The sequence below is a fragment of the Harpegnathos saltator genome, unplaced genomic scaffold, assembly GCF_003227715.2.
Source record: "Harpegnathos saltator strain DR-91 unplaced genomic scaffold, Hsal_v8.6 scaffold61, whole genome shotgun sequence".
Classification (NCBI taxonomy): domain Eukaryota; kingdom Metazoa; phylum Arthropoda; class Insecta; order Hymenoptera; family Formicidae; genus Harpegnathos; species Harpegnathos saltator.
The window spans coordinates 495,924-513,709 of NW_020230438.1; the positions used below are offsets into that span (position 1 = coordinate 495,924).

Genomic DNA, 17,786 nt, shown 5'->3' on the forward strand with positions numbered 1-17,786 from the left:
ACTCGGCCTACTTGTCTGACTCGTATAACAAGCGTCACAATTTTTACGATATATGTGGTAAACAACATCGTTGTTCAATACGTTCGGGATCGCATCTTTTTGTATCTTAATAATGCTACACAATTTTCGAGACCCATAAAAACCGATCCAAGTGATTCCAAGTGACGCCACAATCACTGTGGAGTTACCTGACCGTAATGTCAAACATTTTTGAAATAATACTTTTAACCATAGTGAGATCGTGCTGAAAATGAAATACAGTAGATAGTTATTATTTGGCAACAACGAAACTATTAACAATTTTTCGGTGGAATATAAGTTTGAATAATAAAACAGAGCTCTGTCTATTAGGCCCCTATTGCCTACTCCCCTCTATTGACAAACGGAAAGGTTGGAAAGGAAACTGAGAGCTCTAAAATGCTGGTTTGCGATGCCGATCGAACATAAGATGATCATCGTTAATAATAATTACAGTGCCCAAAAAATGTTTATGTTTATAAATTTTTTGTCAAATACACATTTTTCTAAACTTTGAACTTAGAAATTTAGTCTGTCAGCCCACCGAATATACATTTCGTATTCTCTAGATATCTTTTCTCTCAGTGTACCTTCAACATTTGATCAAGATCTAAAAGTACAAGCACCGATCTGGCGTCCAAACGCTCACCTGCAGAGAGTTTACAGAGAGAGAGAGAGAGAGAGAGAGAGAGAGAGAGAGAGAGAGAGAGAGAGAGAGAGAGAGAGAGAGAAAGAGAGAGAGAGAGAGAGCGAACAAGTACGAACATTGAATGCGTCCATTGTGTCGCTGCAAAGGACAAAGTCGAAACTGCATCTGTACATGGCCGATCGCGAGGATCGTCAGCCACATGCCGCTGGTTCAACGAGTTGTTGTCAACGCGCTAAGACAGGACCTGCCTGTGTTGCGCAGCCAGCCTGCTTAGACACGTGGGAGGTACTCGCAGAGCCGCTGGAGGCAAATATCATCGATAGAATATAATAGTTGTCATCTCGAACTGTCACGTGATGTGTGTGTTGATAGGTGATAGGAGAGAGGATGGTGAGGAAGAGCGCGCGGGAAACGCGCGGTCATCGTTATAAGACGGATCGTCGTCCAGGCCATCCACTCCCAGCCCGATCCTCCGCAAATCAGCAGTCAGCGGCTGCAGACAGCAACTCCCGTCTCGTCGAGTCTCGCGCCCCAGGTAATCCCGGAAGATACGCACGTTGAGCTTCTTGTCATGTCCCAGTGGAAGATGGCACCGACGAAGGCAACGTTCACCGCGATCCTGTTGGCCGTGGCGACGATCAGTGCGGCGACAGCTCTGGAAGAGATACGTAAGTAAGACAGGCGTTCAGGCGGTGGTCGGGCTAATTCAGCCGAAAGATACGAGTCTGTTATTGAAGTCTTGAATCGAATGAAGAAGGAAAATGCACTCGGTTGTCGTAGGAATCTCCTTTGCATAAAGTTTTAATAATAATCGTTACTCGTGCTGCATCTGTATCGCGCACGTGTGCAAGACGAGTATAGGTGGAGGGTGTAATTCAGACGACGGGAGCCGACGAGCGACAGGTCGAGCGAGCTTTTTCTTTCGGCTTTTTATATCGGCTGATGTGTCGTTACGTTGCGTACGAGTGTGTTTTTAAAAATTTGCGCTATGGTAATTATACTCGTGGATCCTTCCTTCTTGGGTGCCTTCCGATCGTGCTGGAACTTGTAAATTTGACTCAATATCCCAAACGCGACTTCGCTCTTCGTCATCGCGTTCGACATCACTTCCGAAGCTACTGCTGAAGTAGCGAGTTCTTACGGCCTAATTCTTTTAACCAAGCTCCATGTTTGTCTGCATTAATTAACATGTTTACGTTTCTTGAATACGCCATGATTATCTGCTTTATCGCGGAGAACGAACAGATATAAATCGATCCGCGATGCTAATTCGAACTCTACTTATGTAGAAATTGCGTAACTGTAATCGGATGCATAAGATTGTGCACGGATATTCTGTTTCATACTTGCGACAGACGAGTAATTATTATCTTTTATGCAAATTTTTATGCAAAAGAGACACCAATGATAACTGAGTGCATTTTTGTCCTTGTTCGACTGTAGATCGTAACAGACTTGCATCTCTCGGCTGAACCAACTCGGCTGTACGGGAACTTTATTCCTTTTGCTTGAAACGCTAAGTCACACGCTCGTTTCATTCTAATGACGAAAAGTGCAACCTAGTTCGGCTAGATTAAAAGAGTAGACCGAAGAGTCGGGGTAACAAGAGTTGCGTGAGACTCGTCGGAACGTTGCGTGTTGCTTCGATTCGTAATAACTATCAATATCATCGACAAAGCTCATGAATCTCGCTAGAAGCGAGAAGCTCACGAGGTCGTTACGAGATCGATTTTTCATCTGTACCCACGCATGCATGCATGCACGCACACACGCACGTGCGTTTGAAACGTATCGACGTATTAAGTGTTAAACGTGCTTACGGTCGAAGTAACACAAATGCAGCGTGTGCAAAATGCATATTGCGTAAAAATCAGACCATGTCGCGGGGACATGGATCGGAAAATCTCGGCGCAGCGACGGCGCACCCGCCGATCGCTCTTTCATTCTTTCGCAACTCCACCGATCATCTCATGTTTTCGGACTCGGTAATTGCAGCCAAGTTTCTGCAAATCTGCGACGCCAGTATGGAAACAGAGAAATTCGAGCAATGCGCGATCGAAAGTATCTCGAAACTCCAGCCGTATCTGCAGACGGGCGTAGAGAAGTACAACATCCCGTCATTGGAACCGCTCAAACTTAAGCGGCTGAAGTTTAATCCAGCGACCGGGCTGCGTATGCAAGCAAAGAATCTCAACATATACCAAGCCAGCAATTTCAAGATCAATAAATTGAAGTGAGTACAGAAGTGGGAACAGAGAGAGAGAGAGAGAGAGAGAGAGAGAGAGCGACGATGTGCGGAGATTATTTGAACACTGAAGCACAAGCTCTGGCAAGCAATTAACGCGAACGTCGCGCGCGGGAAATTGTGAAGTAATCAGGATCAGGTCTGGTGGGGAGGCGTGGAAGTAGATTAGATTAGATTAGATGCGGGACGTGATCCTGCGCAAATTTTGCACCCAATCAAACGTCATGGTCATGGGTCGCGCATTGTTAAATGCAAAACGACGGCATTTTGTGACGACGGTAAAGCGGATGGCACGTAAAAAAACTTAAGTAGACGTAAGACGTAAGCAGTAAAGAAACTGACCAAACAAAGTCAATTATTCTCTCAAGTTTTAAAATGGCGTTCTTAAGTTTCGACTGTGATTGGTTGATTTCCTTATTGCTTACGTCTTATTGCTTAAGTTTGTTTGTGTGCCATGGTGCCCTAAGTGCCGCTCGTGAACGTAAATTGATCGTCGCGATATGACACGCCAAACCACACAAAAAATTACAAAACAGTTAATTGCGCTCACACGTGCTATTTTTTCTGTCGTTGACTTGTGTCTTCATATGCTCGCGCGACATTTGAGTATTTAACGAGAAGTATTCAAAAACACGTGCCGGACACCTTTGAGATTATTGAGTCATTCGCGGTAGGAGTGCATCCGTCGCCGCTTGAGAGGATTTAATTCTCGTTGCGTCGCGATGACTTTTATCGGGAATAAATGAAGCTCACGCGCGCTTGATCGAAGTCACTTGTCCGCGGACGAAAGAGAGAGAGAGAGAGAGAGAGTTGAAAAATTAACTTAATTAAATTTAATTAAATTTAGAGTTGGAAATGTGTAACTTTGAGGGAAAAAGAAATAAATTCAGAGGGGATTTCAAGGGATTTCTCCGGGATTTGTTTCAATTTGGAAGAGCGAAAGAGAGGAAGAGCAGCTTCGCTTTTTAGCTGAAAATGTTCAGCTTGAGGCTTCGACTTCATTTTACGCGCGACAATTTTGCCGATCAGAGACTTCAAATTTCCGCGGCTTTAAATCGTATCCGACGCGTCTCACTGCCGCGATAATCGCGACGGATTTATTCTTATCACGGAGAAGAAGAAGCATTGCGTTGAGTCATGCAACGGAGGAGTGAGAAATGATCGCCATCGTTTGTTATTCTGTACGCGAATGGCCGTGACATGGACGCCCGCAAAAGTAGAGAACAATCGCACGATTGCAGTATTCTGACGACCGCAAGAATGACGGATAATCAATGAAAATCGAACGGAAGTGATGGTCGCGCCGGTGACACTTATCGCTGCCTCATGGCGTGCAAAACTCGGCGGGAAGAGAAAAAGATGACGCCTCGAGTACGCATTGTATTGAAACGCGGACGGTAAAAAGAGGTCGATGCCTGCTGTGATCGCTGAAATTGTCGGCTATTTCCGATGACATTTCCCACGTATGAGAATCGCGAAGGCGAGGTTTATTGACCCGAGCTGTCTGATGATCAGCTTGTGGTTTCTCGTGACGTAATATATCCGCTAATATGAAACACGTAATGCGTAAATGAGATATCGGCATATTTCTCTCTCTCTCTCTCTCTCTCTCTCTCTCTCGCGTCGCTCCGTCATTACATTGTATAACGCGATGTGGAACTTCGCAATTGCCCGTACGGCGACTTCGAAGAACGCCAATTCTCCGACGTCTTCCCTCCGGAAACTTGTCTGTCTCCTCGGACTTTTTTCACTAGAGATATAATATACACGCCGCTCGTTTCTTCTTTCAGGTTCAACTTAGACAACTTGCATCTCCAACTGGACGTCTTTCTGCCGAATATCCTCATTGAGGCTCAATATGACATAAACGGCAAAATATTGCTGCTGCCGGTTTATGGTTCCGGCAATTTGCACGTCAACGCCAGCAACTGCATAGGTACGTTGCCCGCGACGTAAAAGTTTTACCCACAGGAAGAGGCAAATAAATTATTTTTCCCGATTCTCCATTTATTTGATTCTCTCGCTTGATTCGTCAACGTCGTCCTCGACAGAGGATGACCGTCCGGCTACACGTGAAGCCGCGTCGTATCGATAAAACCAAAGAATTGAAGCGAGGAAATGATCGTTTCTTATCGCCAGAAAATATTCCACTGTCGCGTTTCATCTCACGCTCGTATCTTCCAGGTGCCTGCACAATCCAAGGTAAGAGGTACACGGACTCAGAAGGAGTGGAGAAGGTACATATCAGCGAATTCGGAATGAAGATCACCGTGGGCAAAGCTACGTTCAAGATAGACAACCTGTTCAACGGCGACAAAGTGCTCGGCGACATCATCAATTCAGCCATCAACAACAACTTGGACCTCTTCCTGATTGAGCTGCTGCCACTCTTGGAGGACGTACTGTCCAACGCGTTCAATCATACGGCCAACAAAATCGTTGAACATTTCTCGTTCGCGCAACTCTTTCCAAACTACCCAGAGAACCGAACAGGATCGGGCAGACTGCGACAGTGACGACAAACGCGATCGACACAGATTAGAATCAATTCTGTCCGTAATGGGTGATCAGAGAACGATAAGTATCAGGAAAACTCATCGCTACTCACGACTACACAGAACATTTTCCTCTCATCGCACACACATGCGCGTAAACCTGGATCGTTCATCACGACCGGCCGGATATGTCGAGATTCTGTCACAGACTCATGGAAAAACAATTTCCTGCGAAGGGACTGCGAACAGATCGGTCGCCGAGACGATCACGAGACGATCACGTGTGTCTCTCGTGTTTCTCGGAGACCTTGGATTGTCGATTAGCGGAAAATGTCGGCGATCGTACGAGCCAAGTTTTAGGAGCCATCGATATTGGCCAGAAATCTTTCTCACATTCATTTTCGTTACGCGTTGTGCTATCTCACAGAGAGCGGCGCAGATTAGCCGCGAGCGTTCGCGAGGATTTGGGCGTTAGCATTTAAACACTAACCTGAGGCTTTCTTAGATTATTTCACTCCGGTCGGACGGAGGAGAGGAGTGCGAGGAAACTTGGTGAATTTAGCGACAAATTTCCGGGGATACATCTTGTAGAGCTGACCTACGCTCATAGAGCGATAGAGCGCTCAATGATCCTCCTGATCCGCGTGTGATTATCCTGTCGGTCGTAGCTCCGAGATGCGGATAGTATTTCTCGTTGTGTCACCTGTTTAGGATCCGGGGATCGGATTTGACGAAGGATTCTCGTTCGACGAGACTCCTAGGTAATCCGATGATGCCGTCGCAGGCACGACAAGAGCGATGTTTCGTAATATTTTTCGAACGATCCGACCTCTTCGCTGCGATTCCGATTCCTCGATTATCGACGCGAGCGAAGGAACTACCGTCCCGACCGATGTAGAGTCGGTGTCGGAACAAGGATAACATGGACTCATATCGACCCACAGTCAAGCACACCGCGATTCTTCACGCAAGTTTCACTTGTCTATTAGTCGCGCTGGCAGGTGAGCAAGGTATCGAGAGACCAAGTACGTAGAACCTTTTTCAGGGGCAAGTACAATTTATCGTGACGCAGTGTCATTGAGAGCGCGCGCAGGTCCTGGCGAGCTACCAATGTCTTATGAATTATTAAATAAAGCTGTTAGTTGTAATATTTGTTAAACAACTGGGCAGTTCTCTTCCTTCATTTTTTGTCGCACTTTGTGAGCTGAAACGCAAATCTTCAAGATTCCCTTAAGTCATTTCCGAACCGAAGGTGTATATCTTAGGCAACGAACTTTGCCGGAAAGATATTTTATATGCCTGTCGTGAGACTTTGATCGTGATATTAGAATGGGAACTATTTCTTGAAGGCGACAAAATAAATTTATCTGAACAATGAAATATTTTGTGTTTTATTGCCAGATTTCGGGTATTGGTTGAGCAGAAGGTACATATAATTTGTTGAAAAAATGTCGAAGATATTCAAAGAACTGTACCAGTAAGAACAACAGTTATTTATCCATCTTTTATTCGTCCATTCTAATACTATGCTTAAAACGAAGTAGATACATGCCCGACGCTCAAGTTGGAGGGAAGAAGAAGAAGGAAGAAAGATTGCAAGATAAATAAATCAGGCAAGTACAATTATAAAGAATAGACTTTTTTTGTGCTTTTATGTCTCTACGATGAATATTAATCGCAATGTGCACTAACCACATGACAGAGGAGGAACATTATTCTCCTCTCAGCGAATCACTCGCAAAAGTGGAACGAATAGTGGTTAGCAGTGGTTCGCAAGAATAACGAAATATTTACCGTCGAAGGTTAAATTTAATATACCATCGAGTGTCACCGTTTTTAATTATCTTGCATATAAACGATCAATTGCATCAGGTCAGACGGCGGATTGACTTATGATGGATCGATAAAAGAGCTCCAACATTAATAGCCGTAGTGGTATAAATTCTGTGACAGAAAGTAGAGAGAGAGAGAGAGAGAGAGAGAGAGAGAGAGAGAAAGAGAGAAAAATATGCAACTGCAAATGGTTAATGTAGTGAATCTGAAGTAATACATGTTTATTTACTAAAATAAAGATTCGAATAGACTTTTTTCTCTCTTTCTCTCTCTCTTTCTCTCCCTTTCTCCCTTTTCCTTTCCCTTTCTTCCTTTCTCTCTCTCTCTCTCTCTCTCTCTCTCTCTCTCTCTCTCTCTCTCTATCTCGCGAATTCTTTAGGTTATCTACAAAATTTTTGTTTCAATAATGACATACCTTATGTTCGATCGGGGAAGAGCTCGTCGTAAGTGAATTGTTTGACTATCGCATTGGCAAGTCGAAAAATTTGCTTGGAAACGGCATCTTCTAAGACCGGCTTCAACACCATGAGCATTTGTGGTTGGTTATTGCCTATGAAGCTATTACCTACTCCATACGTCAGAATAGATTCTTCTTTGCTGTACGAGCTGGGGTCCGCCTCATATTCTTTGATATCAATATCCAGGTTTATGTTTGACACGTATACTTTGTCGTTCTTATTCACCACATTGAGGTCAATGCCCGCTTTCGCCAACACGTTATCTACGGAAAAGGACATCATAGATCGGTATTCTCGGTTGGTGATGCATGGGTGGGCATGGAACTGGAGTTTTGAATTTTTCCTTTCAGCGGAGAGCGCAAGATTCTTTAATGTCTTTTGAAATCCTCCCTCTCTCTCTCTCAATCTCTTTCTCTTTCCTTTTGTAATTACTCGTAATGGATTTTATTATGTACTACCTTATATAGTACCTGAAGTAATATGAATTTCTTTTCCTTTCAAGTCAACAGTCAATCCGAATAATTTGGTGATATTCATGTTGTGCGTCATGTTTATATCGATTCGCTTAAATAAAAGATTAACGTCGAAATGTTTCTTCTCGAGGTCCGAATGGAAATATTTTACTTCGAAATTGCAGAGGTGGCTTATGTACACGTCCGCGAAAAATATTTTGACATTGTCTGCACTGATAACGTCAATTTTGTCGATGTACAGCGGTTCAAGTGGCTCAACGCTAAGCTCCGGTATGCCCTCGCATATTTTGCTTTTAAGATTCTCAACATTCCTCAAGATGCAATCACCGGGATTCGGATCCTTGCGGCCGCACACGTGAATATAGGAGGCTGTGAAAAATTTACTTGAATTAATTTCGAACGAGACTTTAAAATGTGATTGATTCAGTATCAGTTGTTAAATTATCATAAACTGTCATTAACCGTGATGCTTTTACGTGTCGCTTAAGATTGATATGTTAATTTACTCTCGCTGTTACGTTTTCTTTGCATGCTGTATCCTCAGCTACGTATCTTTACATATATCTACTCACGTATTTCCGCCGACACGTAAGCTACGACAAATGCCAGAATGAAAGTTACGACAAACATTTTCTTTCGGACTGACAGTAGCCGCGCACAAGAGTTGATATTTCCCGACACGATAATGATATCGGTGATGATCTTAATAGCAGGAAACGCGGATCTCGACTGCTCTTGGCGCATTCTTCCTCCTCGTATGTATATGCATAGGTACATTTATATATTCTTCCGCCTTGATTTTCTCATAACCTGTATATAGAACTGGTTACAAGGATGCACAAGGATTGTCCATCTAGGTGGAAAATAATAAAATGTGAGAAGTCAAAGGAGAGCGGAAAAAATTAAGTTGAATTTAAACGCAGGGATAGGCAAGATTAGCCGAGCGTTCCGGATTTAGGCATTATAATATTTGAACAATAGCCTGATGCTTTCTTAGATTATTTCACTGTGGTCGGACGGAGGAGACGTGCGAGGAAACTTGGTGAATTTAGCGATACATTTTCGAGATACATCTTGCAGAGCTGACCTTCGCTCATCAAAGCGAGAGAGCTGCAGTTATCGCTCAGTTATCGGTCGTAGCTCCGAGATGCGGAAAGTATTTCTAGTTGAGTTACCTGCTGAGGACCCAGGGATCGGGTTTGACGAAGGATTCTCGTTTGACGAGACTAGGTCATCCGATGATGCCGTCGCAGGCACGACAAGAGCCATGTTTCGTAATATTTTTCAAACGATCCGCTCTTTTTCTCTCTCTCTCTCTCTTCGCTGCGATCCCGATTTCTCGGTTATCGACACGACGCGGTCGAAGGAAGGTTATCGTCCCGACCGGTGTAGAGTCGGTATCGGAACAAGGATAACATGGACTCATATCGACGTACACCGCGATTCTCCACGCAAGTTTCCTTGCGTGTCCATTAGTCGTCGAGAGGTAAGCAAGATATCAAGAGGGCATCCAGAGAGCGATCTGCAGGGGCGAGTGAAATTTATCGTGACGTTTCATTGTCATTGAGACGCAAGTCAGTTGAACAAAGCTATTAGCTGTAATATTTGTTAAACCACTTGGCAGTCTTCTTCCTTTATTTCTTGTCGTACTTCATCTCGTGAGCCAAAAGGCAAATCTTCAAGATTCCGTTAAATCATTTCCGAACCGAAGGTGAGAAGGTGTAGATCTTAGGCAACGAACTTTGTCGGAAAGATATTTTATATGCCTGTCGTGGGACTTTGATCGTGACATTAGAATGGGAACTATTTTTTGAAGGCGACAAAATAAATTTATCTGAATAATGAAACATTTTGTGTTTTTTATTGCCCGATTTCGAGTATTTGTTGAGCAGAAGATACATACAATTTGTTGAAGAAATCTCGAAGATATTCAAAGTAAAACTGTACAGTAAGAACAACAGTTACTCATCCATCTTTGATTCGTCCATTCTAGTGCTATGCTTAAAGCGAAGTGGATACATACCCGACGACGCTCAAGTTGGACGAAAGAAGAAGAAGGCAGGAAGACTGCAAGATAAATAAATAACAGGGAAGTACAGTTATAAAGAATATACTTTTCTTGTACTTTCATGTTCCTATGATAAATATTAATCGCCACGAGCACTAATCGCATGACGGAGGAGGAACATCGTTCTCTTCTCCGAGGATCGCTCGCAAAAGCGGCGCGAGTAGTAGTTAGCGACTAGTCGCAAGGATAACGTGATACGGGTCGAAGGTTTGTTTTATCACGTTATCGAGTGTCACCGCGTTTAATTATCTCGCGTCTAAACGAATTCAGTTGCATCAGGCCGGACGGCACAAAAACGACCGATTGCTCTCAATCAATCGTTCACGATCTATATTGGTCGCAACGTACGCAGCTCGGCTCGAGTTGAGATACGAGTTGGAATATGATTGGCCGTAAAACTCAGCTTCATAATCAATGAGAAAAATGAGTCATGACTCGTATCCCGATTTCTTCCAATTGAAAACAACGCGAACTGTCTTTTATAATAGCCGCGATTTCTCGCGATATGTCGCGACGCTGTGATGTTCTTGAATGTTGTTTAACGATTGAGAAGACCGCTGTCATGTGTATATTTAATTAAGCGATTTCGCTAAGACACTTGACTCTTTTCTGTCATATTTTACCTCGGACACCCTTACCGGTCGACATTACCTCACACTGAACGATGTCGCACGTGAACATTAAACTAGATTAAACTAGATCAAATTGAACAAGCTCATGCAAGATAAGAAAGTGTTTTCACATTTTTTGTACAACTCCACCGTCTACTTATGCAATCGACTTATGATGGATGTATGAAGATGCTCCAACATTAATAACCGAAGTGGTATAAATGGGTTCTGTAATGAAGATAATAGAGAGAAAGAGACGTGCGACCGCGAAGGGTTAATTTCAGGTGTTTATTTCATACTCAAGGGTCACAAAAGACTCGATTAGACTTTCTTCTCTCTCTCTCTCTCTCTCTCTCTCTCTCTCTCTCTCTCTCTTTCGGTTTCTTTACGTTATCTACAAAATCTTCGTTTCAATAACGACGTACCTTATGTTCGGTCGGGGAAGAGCTCGTCGTAAGTGAAATGTTTAACTATCGCGTTGGCAAAGCGAAAGATTTGCTTGGAAACGACATCCTCGAGGACCGGCTTCAACATCCTGAGCATCTCCTGTTGGTTATTGCTTATGACGTTTTCACTTAGTTGACGCATCAGGGCTAAGTCTCTGTCGTTAATCGAGCTGAGATCCGCCTTGTATTCTTTGATATCGATATCCAGGTTTATATTCGACACGTATACGTATTCCTTGCCGTTCTTATTTATCACTTTTAGGTCAATGCCTGCTTTCGCCTCCACGTTATCTACAGGAAAGGTATCATCATAGACCGGTATTCTCGGTTGGTGACGCATGAAACTGAACTTTTGAACCTTTTCTCTCTAGCGGAGAGTGAAAGATTCTTTAACGTCTTTCGAAATTATCTCTCTCCTTCTCTCTTCCTCTCTTTCTCTCCGTAATTACCTGTAATAAACTTTATTATATACTACTTTACGTACCTGAGGTAATACCGATTTTCCCTTTCATGGCAACAGGCACCAATATTCTCGCGTCCATGCCGTACGTCATGTTGATATAGATTCGCTTAAATAAAAGTTCAACGTCGAAATGTTTCTTCGCGAGGTCCAAGTGGAAATATTTTATTTCGTAATTGCAGAGGTTGCTTATGTACACGTCCGTGACGGATATTTTGAGATTGTCTGTGCTGATAATGTCAATTTTGTCGATGTACAGCGGTTCAAGTGGTTCAACGTTAAGCTCCGGTATGCCCTCGCATATTTTACTTCTGAGATTCTCAACATTCTTCAAGATGCATTCATCGAGGTTCGGATCCTTGCGGCCGCACACGTGAATATAGGAGGCTGTGCAGAGTTTATTTGAATTAATTTAAAACGGGACTTGAAAATATGAATGATTCAGTTGTGTTGTTAAATTATCATAAATTGTCATTAACCGTGACGCCTAAGATTGACATGTTAATTTGCTCTCCCTGTTTCCTGGTGTGTTTCTTTGCGTGCTGTATGCTCAACTACGTATCTCTACGGTACATCTACTTACGTATTTCCGCCGACACGTAAGCTACGACAAATGCCAAAGTAACAGTTGCTACAAACATTTTCCTTTCGGACTGACAATGGCCGTGCACAAGAGTTGATATGTCCCGGCGCGACAATGGTATCGGTAATAATAGTAGGAAACGCAGACCTCGACTGCTCTTTGCGCATTCTTCCTCTTCGTATTTATACGCATTGGTGGCATTTATATATTCTCCCGCCTTGTTTTTTCTCATAATCTGAACATAGAACTGGTTACAGGGATACTTACGATTGTCCATCCAGATGGAAAATGATAAAAAGCGAGAGTTGAAGAAGAAAGGGAAAAAGATTAAATTTATACACACGGATAGGGAAGATTAAAACTGAAACATAATAATTTTTAATTATAAGATAAGATAATTATAAGATAATAATGAGAACATAATAATAAAAATATAATTAATATTCTAATTCGTATAGTTCGCAAGGTACTACTTAATGTAAGAGATAATTATCGTTAAGTAAGCTACATATTACAATTATTAGTTAGTATATAATAAATGAGTGTATCAGAGTCTAATCTTGATTGATACAGCGCACAAATGTCGTTAAATATTTTCAAGAGGACGACACAAAAAATTCATTAATCTTCTACATTCATTAATCAAAAATTCATTAATCTTTACAAATATGTCTTATTACTTTTGAATCCGCGCCGCGGAGATTGAACATTGTGTGTTGCAGAAAGTATCGATAACCGGCTAAAGAAACGTGTGATTTCTAAAACGGCATAGCAGCCTGTCATTATACTGACGGATTAAGCATATCGCGTCATTCTTAATACACAGTTTTGAATCTGAATTGGCCATGAGTTTCATGTTTTTACACCGGTGACACATCGGGACAATTATGCACTTCAGGCAAAAAAATATAGAGCAAGAAATCGTGCACAAATATGCTCTTTTTCCCAGATTTGCCATATACACATGACGGGAGCATTTAAATTTCCTAAATCGATTGGTTCAGGGGCGACTATCTGAGCTGGACAATCTGGGCTCCAGCAGGCGTCGAGTTTGACATCGTACTTTGCTCCGGGCGATCTTCCAAATTGATTTTTTACATATTATTATAAAAATATTATAATTGATATTCGATTTAGATACAGTGCTATAATAAATATATTGCGTCTAGTTAAATACTGAAATATCAAAGTAAATACAAGTTACACGAAACTGTCGCAAAGTAACGAAAAGGAATTTCAAAAAGAAATCGCCTGGAGAAAAACGTCGCAGACAAGTCGAACGGCAGAGGGTCAATCTCGTGTGAATCTCGTGAAACTCGGAGGACCAATGGAGAGAATCTTGAATCGTAACACTATATTATTGGCATTTGATACTGCGAGTGGTTATTTGTTGCAGGAAATACTCGATGACATTCGTTTCTTTCATCGGGTAAGCGCGGAGCAGAATTGTCAGCAAGGAGCGGAATTGGTCGAAGTGCGGCACTCAATAGTCGCGATACTGGATACTTGATAGGAGAAAATTTTTTGCCGAGTAAATTTTTTATGTGTCGGAGCAATCAATAAATATATTCGTCAGTTTACCTCTCGCAACTAATCATTTGCGCCATTGCGCAATGCCGCTATTACCAGGCAGTAGTCGGCACTGCGAATCATAATAAATCTGATATCCCGAAAAACGTACGAGAAATTACCGTCGCGCGTATACGCGATAAAATTACGGTCTCGACTTCACCACGTCTCGTTGGATCTTCGATTGTTCGGATCTTAGTGTTTAACATGCGATCAACTACATTAGGTCGCGACACGGGATGCGTCATGAAGATTTGTTCGTGGTAAAAAGGTTCGTCCCGTCGACACATCTCGTACCAGGATCTCCCGCTTTTCCGCTAATAACCGGCGCGCAAACGCGTGTTAATTTTATTTCAATGTCGCATTTAATTCCTCGTACTAGGAAACGCTGTCTATCGGAAAGTTTACAGAGCTGCCGAGAGCCAAGAAGTTGCATAAGCGGCTAGCTTGAGGCAGTCGCTTGTCGTCAGATAGCCACGTTGTTTGAACTACGCGCGAGTGAAAACCAATTGAGAAGCGTCGATAAACGAGGCGTGAACTCGGTCGGTTACTCAGCCACACTACAGGCAACAGTGTCGTGTGTGCGGTGTGTGTGTGTGTGTGTGTGTGTGTATGCGCGCGCTGATGATTCAGAATGACCAGGTGAAAATCTACTTTATGATTTATGATTATAAATAGCCGTGAATTGTGATTATCACGAGCACACGGTATCGGTAAGCACTTGGCAACGTACACATCAGATTTACTCATCGCGCTCGCGCTGTTGATGGTATAGCCACATGATGGAGCTCCTCACAGCAGCTCATAGGCAAGAACAGACCCACTGCCACTGCCTGGAGGAGAAGATAATGAGCAATTTCATTATTAACGTTGTAGTAAGACTTATTGCGAAGATGGTTCGCCTGGCTGTGATTTTGTTATTATGCGATTGCAGTCACAAGTAGCAGACACTTTTTTCGTAGCTTGTCTTGCGGGTGCTACCTTGTTCCAGGTGTTACCTACCTGACTGACGTAGGATACGTAAAAAGTAACGGGACAAACGAAACATCTCGAAACCCGAGTATTTTCGAAAAATATGTTTCAGACAAAAGTTGTATAGTTTCAAGGGAAACATAAAACAACTATCACTTTTTTATTTACAGATGGCGCCCGAAATGGAAATCCCAATTTTTTATTATACCGTCTTTTTCTACCAATTAATTTTAACAACTTTTGTCTGAAATATTTTCTGTCTAAAATGTTTAGTTTTCGAGATATTTCGCTGTCCCGGTGCTTTTTACAAAGCCTGTTTCGAAATCGCTTTCGGAAACTTTGATTATATCTTTGGTTATAAGCCTTACAAGGCCTTCAACTAACTTGGAGTTAGTTCTTTAATTGATCGGCTGATTCATACGATTGAGAGATTCGGTAAGATAACAAAAGTAATAAAAATCTCTCCATTTCTCTATTCAATCTTACAAAATTAATAGCTAAAATCGTATAACTAAAGTCAGAGTTTTCGAAACCGATTTTGGAACATGCGTACGAGATATAGTTGGGAAAGAAGATAGAAAAGAAGGAAGAACACGAACGATCAAAATGAGTACTTCGATCGTAATAGATTAATGAAAATGAAAATCTGACAATTAACAATTGGCACATAAACACAAGGCTGTTGCGATTTATATGTGCGGGCGCTTCGAAAATACAATCCGCTACTGCGACCTGTTAGTGGTCCGATGGATTTGCGTAGGTGCAAGTTTCGAGTTGCTCCAGCGAAAAAAACTACGAACAGCACGCATAATTAACATATATAATTACTGCATCTTATCAACGAGCAAGATTGCGTACGCAAGAGTGCCGCTCAACCTCGAAAATATTTACCAGCCTGAGCGGAGCAGCGAAATCTTTAATTCATTCGCAAACAATTTCTTGCCTGAGTGATTTTACATACATTCTTTAAAATTGAATTCTCAGAAAGTATATCTCGTATAAGATTTTGTCATAATTTTCAAGCGAGAATATTTAAATGCCTTTTCAATGCCACCCATTCATTCATTTGAAGTACTTGCGTTACAAACGTCGAATCTACCTGCGAATATATTTCTTTTGTCTTCTTGTTACATTTTCCGTTTTGTAAATTTTATCATTTTTGAATGGGAAGACGCAAACGCCGCTAACGATCTCGTGCCATCTGTCGAGCAACTATTGAATCCTTCTTGAGTCTTGAGACGATGAAAGGTAAAATGGTACGCTTCGTCGGGTAATAGACGCCATCTCGGATTGCGCAGGATATTGTTTTAGCAGCTGAAACTAATCGTAATTGCGACAGCGCGCTGACTAGTCTGATAATTAATCGTCGCACGAGAGAGAGAAGTTCGCAGACCGAGCTGAAGAGGACTTGCTCAGTGGCACTTGAGTCACGTGAGTCAGCATTGTCATGATACGGGATGACTTTGCAGCTATCTTGGTCGGTAAATGGTCTCTCTCTCTCTCTCTCTCTTCTCTCTCGCGGCGATTCATCGAATTTCAGACACAACACGAGACTGTAAAAGATGTAAAAGACGGCGAGGGTGAGAGAGAACAGCCTCTGACAAGGCACGGGCACTTTATCACTTTTGCATATAAAAGTCTTTAGACGCGCCGATTCTTCGTGCCCAAATCGCGAAAGTTTTGCGCACGTTGATCCAATCACACATAATATCAAACATAATACTATTATCCCAATTACAACATTCTCAGCGTCGTTAATATCGCCACAACGAATCCCCGTCATGCCAATTCATGCCAGAGTAGGTTACACTCAAGGCAAAACGCGTCATCGCGTTTGTAACCTGAAATGAATGAACTTACGTAACGCTCGATGCCTTCTTCAAACATGTGGCACTTCGTGCGTGATCGGTGTGACTTATCCGCGTGACCTCTCTCGAACGAAAGTCTTTGCCTAGGCCGTGAAGGAAAGAACAAGCTGCCACGCGAGAGCCAATGCCCTCGTGAACCGCAGGCGGATTACAGAGAGCGGACGACATCGAGAGATATTCTTCCCGATCGCGAACTTGCAGACGGAAACGATCATGAGACCGGCTCGTTCGCTGTCCGCTCGCGCACGCGCACGGGCGTGCGAGAAACATGAAAATCTGTGCAAGTTTTGTCACGGGTCGCGGCTTCTCAGCAGCAGCAGCAGCCCCATTCCGCAATTTTTGCTCGTTCTAACGACAGCGCTGAGAAAGAGCAGGTGTTTACCAGGTTTTCCACGCCGCCCAGGCGGCCCGCAATTTATCCGTTACGTCAGATTCGAGGTATGTTTCGAGCTGCATTTTCAAGCTGCAACGTCTTTCCTTGACGAATGATCCTCGGCATTTCTCGCAGGCATTTCTCGAGCTTCCTTGCGGCGAGACGTATGTGACATTTTGTAATCCGGAATCCGGATGGTAGGAGGAAGCTCGGCGATCGCCGGATCATCGGTGGCATATTTTAGATAGGAAACGAAAAGAAATTACAGCCAACGAGTTCGATATGTCGAGGTCGAGATATACAGGATGTCTCAGACCACCCGGGTCACCTGATTTCTCGTTTTTTTTTTCTTTTGTAAATGCGACATTTTAGAGAAAGATGTTGTTTCAGACAAAAGTTGTATGGCTTCAAACGGGACATAAAACAACTGTGATTTGATTTGTTTACAGATGGCCTTTGTTCACCGATTCAACCACTTACCGCGAGATATTCACCGCGGATCGTTACTTTTTTTTTTAGATGGAAATCCCGATTTTTTATTACATCATCTTTTCCTACCAATTAATTAATTACTCAACAACTTTTGTCTGAAACATTTTTCTGTGAAATGTCGCGTTTGTAAAAAACGCGATCGGGTGACCCGGCTGGTGTGGAGCAATTTTACA

The 17,786-nt window shown here is 42.7% G+C and overlaps 3 protein-coding genes and 1 long non-coding RNA gene across 5 annotated transcripts; 1 reads left to right on the forward strand and 3 right to left on the reverse strand.

The window, feature by feature from the left end:
- The first annotated feature begins 1,102 nt into the window (after positions 1–1,102).
- LOC105182646 (circadian clock-controlled protein) lies at positions 1,103–6,569 on the forward strand. The gene is made up of 4 exons (XM_011140240.3): positions 1,103–1,335; positions 2,663–2,900; positions 4,703–4,848; positions 5,097–6,569. The coding sequence occupies exons 1-4, from the start codon at positions 1,239–1,241 to the stop codon at positions 5,426–5,428; spliced, it is 813 nt and encodes a 270-aa protein (XP_011138542.1). The 5' UTR covers positions 1,103–1,238; the 3' UTR covers positions 5,429–6,569.
- A 328-nt stretch (positions 6,570–6,897) lies between these two features.
- Positions 6,898–9,582, reverse strand: LOC105182647 (uncharacterized). Its single transcript, XM_025304484.1, has 5 exons — positions 9,347–9,582; positions 8,744–9,024; positions 8,169–8,540; positions 7,656–7,961; positions 6,898–7,308 (listed from the first exon to the last, which is right to left on the reverse strand). Exons 2-4 carry the CDS (start codon positions 8,946–8,948, stop codon positions 7,657–7,659), a joined length of 882 nt encoding a protein of 293 aa, XP_025160269.1. The 5' UTR covers positions 8,949–9,024; positions 9,347–9,582; the 3' UTR covers positions 6,898–7,308; position 7,656.
- Positions 9,583–10,010: 428 nt separating this feature from the next.
- On the reverse strand, positions 10,011–12,631 carry LOC105182648 (uncharacterized). The gene is made up of 4 exons (XM_011140242.1): positions 12,340–12,631; positions 11,781–12,143; positions 11,276–11,587; positions 10,011–10,238 (listed from the first exon to the last, which is right to left on the reverse strand). The coding sequence occupies exons 1-3, from the start codon at positions 12,614–12,616 to the stop codon at positions 11,277–11,279; spliced, it is 951 nt and encodes a 316-aa protein (XP_011138544.1). The 5' UTR covers positions 12,617–12,631; the 3' UTR covers positions 10,011–10,238; position 11,276.
- A 1,743-nt stretch (positions 12,632–14,374) lies between these two features.
- LOC112589815 (uncharacterized) lies at positions 14,375–16,912 on the reverse strand. 2 transcript variants are annotated; one of them, XR_003113810.1, is made up of 3 exons: positions 16,741–16,912; positions 15,980–16,200; positions 14,375–14,741 (listed from the first exon to the last, which is right to left on the reverse strand). It is a non-coding gene; the product is annotated as an uncharacterized LOC112589815 (long non-coding RNA). The 2 variants fall into 2 exon arrangements; XR_003113809.1 differs by lacking the exon at positions 14,375–14,741 and adding an exon at positions 15,138–15,672.
- Positions 16,913–17,786: the final 874 nt, after the last annotated feature.